Genomic DNA, 9,125 nt, shown 5'->3' with positions numbered 1-9,125 from the left:
GATGAATTGGGAGATCGGGATTGACATATATACACTACTATATATAAAATAGATAACTAATGAAAACCTACTGTATAGCACAGGGAACTTTACTCAATACTCCGTAATGACCTACATGGGAAAAGAATCTACAAAAGAATGGATATATGTATACATATAACTGATTCACTTTGCTATACAGCATAAACGAACACAACATTGTAAAGCAACTATACTCCAATAAGAATTAATTTTAAAAAATAAATTAAAAAAGTAAGCTATTGTTAATCACGGTCTAGTTCAATTCCAAATTGCGGCTATATCTGACAATATACGGTAAGAATCTAACCACTTGCCAAAGGCCATAGCCAGGACCATATCTCGTTTAAATCCCCCAAAGTTGGCCTATGTGCCTCAAAAACGTCACCCATGGGAACCACAGAAGCGCTGCCTCTCCAGCTATTAACCCTGCGCCCAAGACACTGCCTGGCGCCTTCAGCTGGCATCGGATGTCAGAAAAGCGGAACTGGCTAAAGAGACCTTTGCCCCTAACCAACATGGCCGCTCTGAGGCTTCAGGCTGAGGGCGGCAGAATGAGGATCACGTGAGAAGAATCCCGATCCTCTATTCGCTTTCTCTCCCGGACGGCGGGGGAAAATGACCCACGTGGGCCGGCCTTAAAGGGCCCACGGCTAAATCCGCCGGAGCTCCGCCCTCGTTGCCGGGCGGGCCGGGCGAGGAGCGGAACGGCGGCGGGCGGGGCCGGCACTCCGAGGCCGCGTCTCCGGGAGCCGTGGTGACCGCAGCCCGCTGCGACGCAAGCCCGAGCAGGTTAACCGCCCGGTCGGCGGACGGGAGAGCGCGAGGATCCCGCGCGAGCCCGGCACAGCCGGCGGGGGCGCACGGCCGCGGGGATGGAGGACGGCTTGGCCGGGCCCCGGCTCGGGGCGGCGGCCGAGGCGCGAGGGCGGCCCGGGATGACGCTGAGGCCCTTCGCGCCGTTCTCGGGGGCTGCCGAGGCAGACGAGGGCGGCGGCGACTGGAGCTTCATCGACTGCGAGATGGAGGAGGTGGACCTGCAGGACCTGCCCAGCGCCACCATCGCCTGCCACCTGGACCCGCGCGTGTTCGTGGACGGCCTGTGCCGGGTGAGGGCCGGGCGGGGCGGCCGTCGGGCGGAGGGCGGACACTTGTTGCCGGGAGAAGGCAGCGCCGAGGTCCGGGCCGGCCCGGGGCAGCCTCTCCAGCCGGGCCCTCGGCGGGGCGGGAGGCCACCCTCGGGGACACGGCGACGTCCCCGGCCGCCCTGCCGCGGTTCCCTCTGTCCCGGCTAGGGTGGGGGCGCGCTCCCCGAGGTCCCGGGTCCCGAGTACCTGCCGGGCCGCGCGCTGCGCGCCCAGGGGCTAGCCTTTCACCTGGGCCGGTAACCTCCTCCTAGTGCCGCTCCTGACCCCGGGTGTTAACTCGGGTGGGGAGGGGGGCGACGTAGTAGGAGACAATCGGAGGATGAATTAGCTCCCCGAGCGGCCGGGGAGCTTGTATCGTCACCTTGGGGCTTGGACCGTGCCGGGCACTTACTCCTTTGAGGAGGGGGTCGCCTCATTCATGGGGAGGAGGAAACAGACGTTGAGCGGCGACGTGACTCACTGTTACAAACAGGACAGCGTCTCGGCATTCTCAATCTGCACGCCTGGAAGGAAAGCCAATGTTTGGGTGAGGATCCGCGGTTGCTCATTATCCTGCGCTTGGCCAGTTTTGGTGGAATGGTGTTGGGGGGAAGGGGCCCATTTTCTAGGCCTTTAGGGTATTTAGTGTGGAATCTTGCTCCCTGAAGGGGTGACAGGAGACACTCAGTACAGGGAGAGTTGGATTTTTTTTTTTTTCCTCCAAATCCCCAGGGTTTGGACACGTTGGAGGGTGAGGGGGGCAGGTATGAGTAACCAAGGGTGGTGGGGAGGAGGCATTTGTTTGGAGTCTGCAATTAGTGTGCAGAATAAAATTTGGACAACGTAGGCGTTGCAGAATAAAGCCTGTCTTTGAGAGAGATGCCCCATTAGGAGAGCAGCTGTCAAAGAAAGTGCTGCTTTCAGTGCTTGGCTCTGAGTCTGCATTTACTGTCAATGAACTGTAGTCAAGGCGGCTGCCAAGAGGAACACCACTGTGGAACAGAGAATGGTGTGCTTAAGACCCATTTATTTATAATGTATAGGCTCATCTACTCTCAGGATTTACAGTGGCTGTGTGCTTAGATAAGGTTCCGTGCGTGCTTTCTAAAGGAACTCTTGGCGCAAATACAGGATCTCACTTATTTTACTCTCCAACCTTTTCTCTTCTTGAGGCTAAGGTCTAACAGCATATCAGGTCTCTTTCTTAAGGGTCCTAGGCTTTCATGCTAAAGAAACAAGATCAGATCATGTAAGATGCTTGTTTGCCTAGCAATTCATAGTTTTACGGTCTTCCCAGTGTTGGGGACCATCCTGAAATTGCTTTGTCTGAAATGTTGCCCCCTTTGGTAGCTCTTCATTTTAACAAATGTGTGTTGAGATTCTGTTGTGAGCCAGGCACTGTTCTAGGCTCTGAGGGCACAGCAGTGAATAAAATAGCATTCCTGCTTTCAGGGCTGGCATTTTTGTTGGGGGAAACAGACAGTAAACAAATACATATCAAATTTGTCAAGAGGTGTTGGTGCTATAGGAAAAAGTTGGCCTTGGAAGATGGGGGGGGAGGGGAGGATTGCTGTTTTACATAAAATGATCAGGGAGAGGCTTACTCACAAGGTGCTGTTTTGAGCAGAGGCAATGGGCTAGCGTTCATTCATTCATTCACTCATTCATTTATTCTTCTGCTGTTTATCGAATGCTTACTATGTTCCAGGTACTGTCTTAGGCCCAGTGGATAGAGTGGTGAACACAGTGAGCTCCCTGCTTATGTACTAGCAGTTGAGGAAGAGATAAGACTGTCAAAAAAAGTAAGTGAACAAGGTGATTTCAGATGGTGGTCAGTGCAATGCAGAACATACCCAGGATGATGTGATCGGGAGTGACCAAGGAGAGGAGAGGGACCGGGTAGTATCAGTCAGGGCCTAACAGGGACCCTATGGTGGTTCAAGAGGTTTTGATGAAGAACTGGTTAATTGGGGCAGGACTGAGGGAGTCAGAGGGAGTGCTGGGAGGAAGTCGTATTGCTGGAACCCTAGGAGAGTAGCCTCCTGGCAGGAGCTACAGACGTGGAGGGATGGAATTGAGATGCTGAAGCCGCGAGTTGCAGGTAAGAAATACCCCAGCTTGCCCCAGCTTTCTGATCTCGTTGGCAGAGCCCAGCTGGCAGCCAGGAGGCCAGGGAGTTCCAACCAATGCAGTCCGTAGGTGGGGTCAGCCTTCCAGGGCCCAGCGAAGGGTGGAGAGAGCAGAGAATGGCTCTGGGATCAGTGCAGGTAAAGAGGACGTGCAGAGAGGGTCAGCATGCGGCCACTTTAGACTGAGTGGCCCCAGAAGGCCACTCGGCACGGCTTGGACTTGGCTGGCAGGAAGAAGCTCCTCGTGTAGATTTTGTGTGGCCGGCGTCCAGGCAGAGGGAATAGCGAATACAGAAGTTCCAGTGCAGGGATGAACGAGTGTGTGCAGAGGGCCCAGTGAGGGCAGTGGTGGTGGCCGAGGTTGGCGCAGCCGGGGAACGGTTCCACGGGAGCCTGGAGGCCCGGGGAGGGATTCGGATCCTGTTCTAATTGCAGAGCTAGGTGGAGAATGTCTTTTGGGGAAGGAGGTTGGGTGGGCAGGAGAGGAAGCAAAGAGGCCCCTTAGGAGGCTCTTGACTTTGGTTGTCAGGGGAGCTGTGAAGGTGTCTGGACTAGGGTGGAGACGTGGGAGACAGTGCCTGTCCTCTCCTTTCGGGGGTCAGGAGCCTCAGAATGCGGGCAGGGGGAGCTCTGTGCCTTGGTTGCCCATCTGCAGGGTCCTGCAGAGACCGTTGGTAAGCCTTCCAGTAGAAAGATAAATTTCTCATTTAGCTAAAACCACTCCTCCAGGTGGGAAGATGTGGCTTCTGAGATTTCAGTCTGACGGCCTTATTATTTTGAAGGCCATTCTTATTAAAGCTGGAGTGTCCCCTTTGGGTGGTGTAATGAAAACATGATTCTACTTCAGGTCAGTGGTATCTGACCCTTGAGTAGGCGGACCATTGACTGCATTGCCAACAAAAGTCCGTGTGCTGGTGGTGTGGCCATACCCTCTCTTTAACCAGTCTGTTGGAGGATCATCTGGGTGAGTGATGGTGTCTTAACCTGTTAGGGCTACTGTAACAAAATGCCCCAGATTGGGTGGCTTATAAACAATAGAAATTTATTTCTCACAGTTCTGGTGGCCAGCATGGGTGGGTGAGGGCCCTCTTCTGGGTTGCAGACTTCTCGCTGTGTCCTGCCATGGTGGAAGGGATGAGAGAGCTCTGTGGAGTCTCATTTATAAGTGCACTAATCCCATCGTGAGGGCTTCATCCTCATGGCCCCTAATCACCTCCCAACAGCTAATACCATCACCTTTGGGGGTGAGGACATCAATATATGAACTTGGGGGAAACACAAACATCCAGATGGTGGCAGATGGTGTGAAGGAAAAAGGCTACGTCAGTGTTCTTTACGTGTGTTCATATCAGTCTCTAACCTTAATTTTAAAGTAAAGAAAGAAATTGACCTGAACTGCCAGTTCATTCGGGAGTTTATATAGGAAGCCCGTTTTCTAACTATAACAGTTGGATCTGATATGTAAAATTTGTTTTTGTTAGCTGGATCATCAAATTATTATAAATAATTTATAATTAACATGTTCATTAAATGTTTATCCAAAAAATAACTGAAACTGTATCGTCATTCATTTCAAGCAATATTATTAGAGAGATTCACACCATTACAAATGAATGAAAACTTTTATTAAAATAAGATTATTTTTTGTTGTACAGATATTTGCTTAGCATATTCCATTACTGTACTTTTTGTGAACCTTTTTTTCTTTTTACTGAGAAAGCAAAGCAGTGCTTTGAACCGGTAATTACATGTGCTTTGGATTGTTGGCAGTGGTTCGTTGGTTCCCTAGAATAAAGGTTCATTCAGTTGCCACCAAGCTAACCAGAAATTTAGAGTTCTCAAATAATATTGTTAGTTTCCAGGCAGTAGATATAATTTCATAGAGTAATGGAAGCGAATGCCATTTTTCTGTTGTCTGAGACATGAATGTATATTTGATTGGCAGAGCTCTGCCTGTGACTAGCTCTGCTAGCGACTCACCTTTCTTAAAACAAATGCCCACATAAGATTTATGATACTGGCGTGACTTTCTTTTCAAAACATGAAATAGTCTAATAAGACACGAAAGGTGGTTGAGGGGTGTCCTTAAATTCTTTGTATCAGTGAAGACCCCTGAGAAGCTCCCATGCCCAGGCCTCTGCAGACCAATTCCAGTCTCGGGGGCTGGGAACCACCTGGAAAGCTCCCCAAGGTGATTCTGATTGGGAGCCAAGGTTGCGGACCATCGTCTAGCCAGAAGGGGTCTAGCCTGACCAGAGTCATTGTTGTATCGTGAAAAGATTATTGAGTAATTGATCATTGGTTCCACTTTCAGCCCAGATCTGTGCCTTGATTTCCTCTAGACCAAAATGGGAGTCAGGCCCCTAGTCGGGAGCCTCCCTTCTCCTAAGCGCTGTTTGACCTTGCGGCCGGAAAGCAGAATGGCTGGCCGTCAGCCTGAGAGCCCAGCCTTTGGGCGGGTGACACATGAGATAAGAACACCGACCTGAACGTGGGGTTGCCTCGTGGCCTTTGTACACGTCCTCTCGTGCTGCCGCTTGCTCTCCACCAGACGTCAGATCCCGGACTCGTCCTCCCAAAGCTTGTATTTCGGTAGACAAGATATCACTCAGTAGTAATTTGATGATTGAAATGTTTGAAGCTCCAAGGTGGCACAGCTGAGATGCATAGTTTCCGCCCGTGTGGTTGTATATGCTTGGCCGTGTATCTGCTTGTTCCCATCACAGTGTGTTGTAAAATGTGACATTCCAGCAGGATAGTAACAGTTGGGGGTTCTATTACGGTGTAACATCCCCGCCTTCCTAGGCCATTTTCACTTTTCATCCTAGTGTCACAGGCATGTGGTTTCTGAGGCTTAAATTAAGCATAAAATTTCCCCTTAAACCTCCTCAAGTGTGGAGAGATATTAAACCCAATATGGTATGGTTTCATTTATTTGGGAAAGTTCAGAATGTTGTAAGTTTAAAAAAAACAAAAACCTGCATATTATATATGTGCGAAGTTTACTTTAGAAGTTATCCACTATTTCCCTAATTTTAGAATTTCTGACTCTTAAATAAATCTATCTATCTACATATGTATATATATATTTTTAACGTCCGTGAGGGTCTTTTGATCTCTCCTCTCCACTTCCCTCCCTAACAAGGGTTTGGTCCCCTTTTCAGCACCATCCGTTGCTCAAAGCATTTCTTCTTCAGTAGCAATAGCTTTCAACATTATTGCCAGCAACTCTCAAGACAATTACATAAGGGAGCCAAAAAAAGAAAAAGAAAAAAAAAATAGGCTTTGTGATAGAATAGCTAAAGCAGAGGCTGTTTGATTCCAGTGTTTATATTTCAGGCTCTATTCTTTCCTTCTTTCCTTTCTAAAAATGTCATCAGATGACACAGTCTACTCTTTTGCATACCTGCCACTGAGGGGCCTATTTGCCCTGTTCTGTGAATGCATCACTCCCGTTACAGTGATGGCAGTTGTGCACTCATCAGTGTGTGTGTTGGGGGTAGGAGCGGGGAAGGGCCTCCTCTGTGTGCATTTTCTGTGCACAATTGTTAGGACCCATTTCAAGGGCCGAGGGGGAGTGCCGGTCGTTTGAAATACAATTCAGTTGTGACAGAATTTTTTCCTTTGTAAATATGAATCACTGTCCAAACATGGGGACGCTGACAGTTAATGAGACAGTAAGTGACTCTGCTCTGCTCTCTGAGCAGTGATGGGCTATACTATGGCCGTAGGAAGTAAAAATAGCTCTTCTACCCTTCTTGGGCAGAACAGAAGCATTTTTAAAATTGAACATCAGGAAAATATTAATGCCCTTAATTCAAACTTTGACGTGGAAGAAAGTGTTAGCTTCATGTTATGTAGATTTCAGCCACTGTAGAAATCCTTTATTTGATTTAGTTGGTGTAGAGTGTTTTTGTTTATATTTCTAACCTCTAAAGATTTTATTGGGTTTAATATGCTCACATTCCCCTTTGAAGTGTGTCCGTGAGGAGGCAATGCAGCATGATAGTTAAGGGTATGAATCTGAAGCATACCTTTACCGCTAACACAGTGTGACCCTGGGGAAGCTATTTACCCTACCGTGCCTTCACTTCCCTACCTGTAAAATGGAGGTGCCAGTAGTACTAACACCTTATGATGTACATAAAATGCTTGTCCCAGGGACTAGGACATAGTAAACACATAATGTAAGTTGTGTATTATCTACTGCTGTGTAACAAACTAACTCAAGACTTAGTAGTTCAAAACAATAAACATTTATTATCTCACAGTTTCTGTGGGTCAGGAATCCAGGGATGGCTTATCTTGGTGCTTCTGCCTCAACATCTGCAGTAAAGTACCAGCTGCAGTCTCATCTGACGGCTCAACTGAAGGAACATCTGCTCCTAGATACACTCACGTGGTCTTTGGCAGGATTGCATTTCTGGTGGGTTGTTGGACTGAGAGCCCCAGTTTCTCAGTGGCTTTTGGCTAGACGCCCCCCTCAATTCATAGCCACACAGGCCTCTTTGTAAGGCAGCTTATAGCCTGGCCACTGGCTTCCCTCAGAGCAAGGGAGAAAGGGCATGCAAGATGGAATGCAATTCACAGTCTTCTTGTGACCTAATAATCTCAGAGTGATATCCCACCACTTTTACTGGATTCTCTTCATTAGAAGTGAGTCAGTAAGTGCAGCTCCCACTCAGCGGGGTGGGGGGCTTACACCAGGGCGTGAGTCCTGGTAAGTGGAGATCGCTGAGCCCATCTTACAGGCTCCTGACCACAGTTGCTATTTATTAGTACATTTTCTTCCTTGTAAACTTTTTTGACTTCTTGGAGCAGTTAATGTTCAGAAATGTTTATGAAGGTGTTTTCTCATCTGATTTTTTAAGCTTCAGCTCTATAAAGAATACAGTTTTAGACTCTACTACTTAACATAAAATACCTCATTGATAGGTTTATAGCTAGGTTCATAGCAAAAGCTGTCAGCCACTACACTTCTGAACCAAGAGCTCAGGACACTAAAGCTTTTTTATGTTGAGAAGGTTCAGTACTTTTCCTTTCATTACTAATTTCAGCAGGTGCAATGTGAAGTTCCCACGTGTAATCATAATTAACACCATAGGAAGAGGTGTTTGAGGTTGGCCTGAATTCAGAATTAAAAGACAAAAATGTTATTTGATTCAGAAAGCTAATTTTGGATTTTTTTCATGCAACATAACAATAGCTTGTTTTACTTTATTACCTTTATAATTTTTGTTAATTTTTCTGCTTTACTTTACAGATAATAAAATAGTTTCTATTCATTAATGTGAAGTGCTTTATGTGTAATATATATCATTTCATCTTTTTATAAGAACTCTATGAAATAGGTACTGTTATTCCCATTCTGTGGACATGGAAACTGAGGCCAGAGGAGGCCAAGTAACCTGTCCCAGATCACATAGCCAGTAAGTGCTGGCCCTATGATTCAAACCTGGTTTTAACCAACTACAAAACCTGTGCTGGAATCATCTTGTATGCAGTAATGCACATGAATTTTTCATATCTTTCACATCTTATTTAAACCCTAGGATATCTCTATGAAGAAAGTGCTTTTATCTACAGGAAACTGAGGTTCATATGAGTTACAACTCTATTATTCTCTAAGCCATTTATTTATATTTAACAGATCTATTTGAGTGCTTTTTGTACATCAGTGGCAGCCCTGATGATATTCTCGTATTCAAGCGGAAGGCAGTGCCTGGGCACTGGAGTCAGGCAGACCTGGATTTGAATCCTAGCTCCATCACTTCACTCATTCATTCATTCATTCATTCAACAAGTATTTCTGAGGGCCTCCTGTGTTCTGAGGACTGTGCTCGTTGCAAGG

The 9,125-nt window shown here is 47.4% G+C and overlaps 1 protein-coding gene across 1 annotated transcript in view; it reads left to right on the top strand.

Annotated features, from left to right (window-relative positions):
* The first annotated feature begins 785 nt into the window (after positions 1-785).
* The window catches only part of RCAN1 (regulator of calcineurin 1), a 94,389-nt gene continuing 86,049 nt past the window's right edge, over positions 786-9,125 (top strand). Inside the window, exon 1 of the mRNA XM_059921493.1 lies at positions 786-1,127. Within this exon, the coding sequence (XP_059777476.1) occupies positions 894-1,127 (234 nt within the window). The 5' untranslated portion in view covers positions 786-893. The remainder of the gene's footprint in view (positions 1,128-9,125) is intronic.

Source organism: Balaenoptera ricei, chromosome 4 (assembly GCF_028023285.1).
Source record: "Balaenoptera ricei isolate mBalRic1 chromosome 4, mBalRic1.hap2, whole genome shotgun sequence".
Classification (NCBI taxonomy): domain Eukaryota; kingdom Metazoa; phylum Chordata; class Mammalia; order Artiodactyla; family Balaenopteridae; genus Balaenoptera; species Balaenoptera ricei.
The sequence above is the reverse complement of the archived record's forward strand: the minus strand, read 5'-3'. Positions and strand labels throughout refer to the sequence as shown.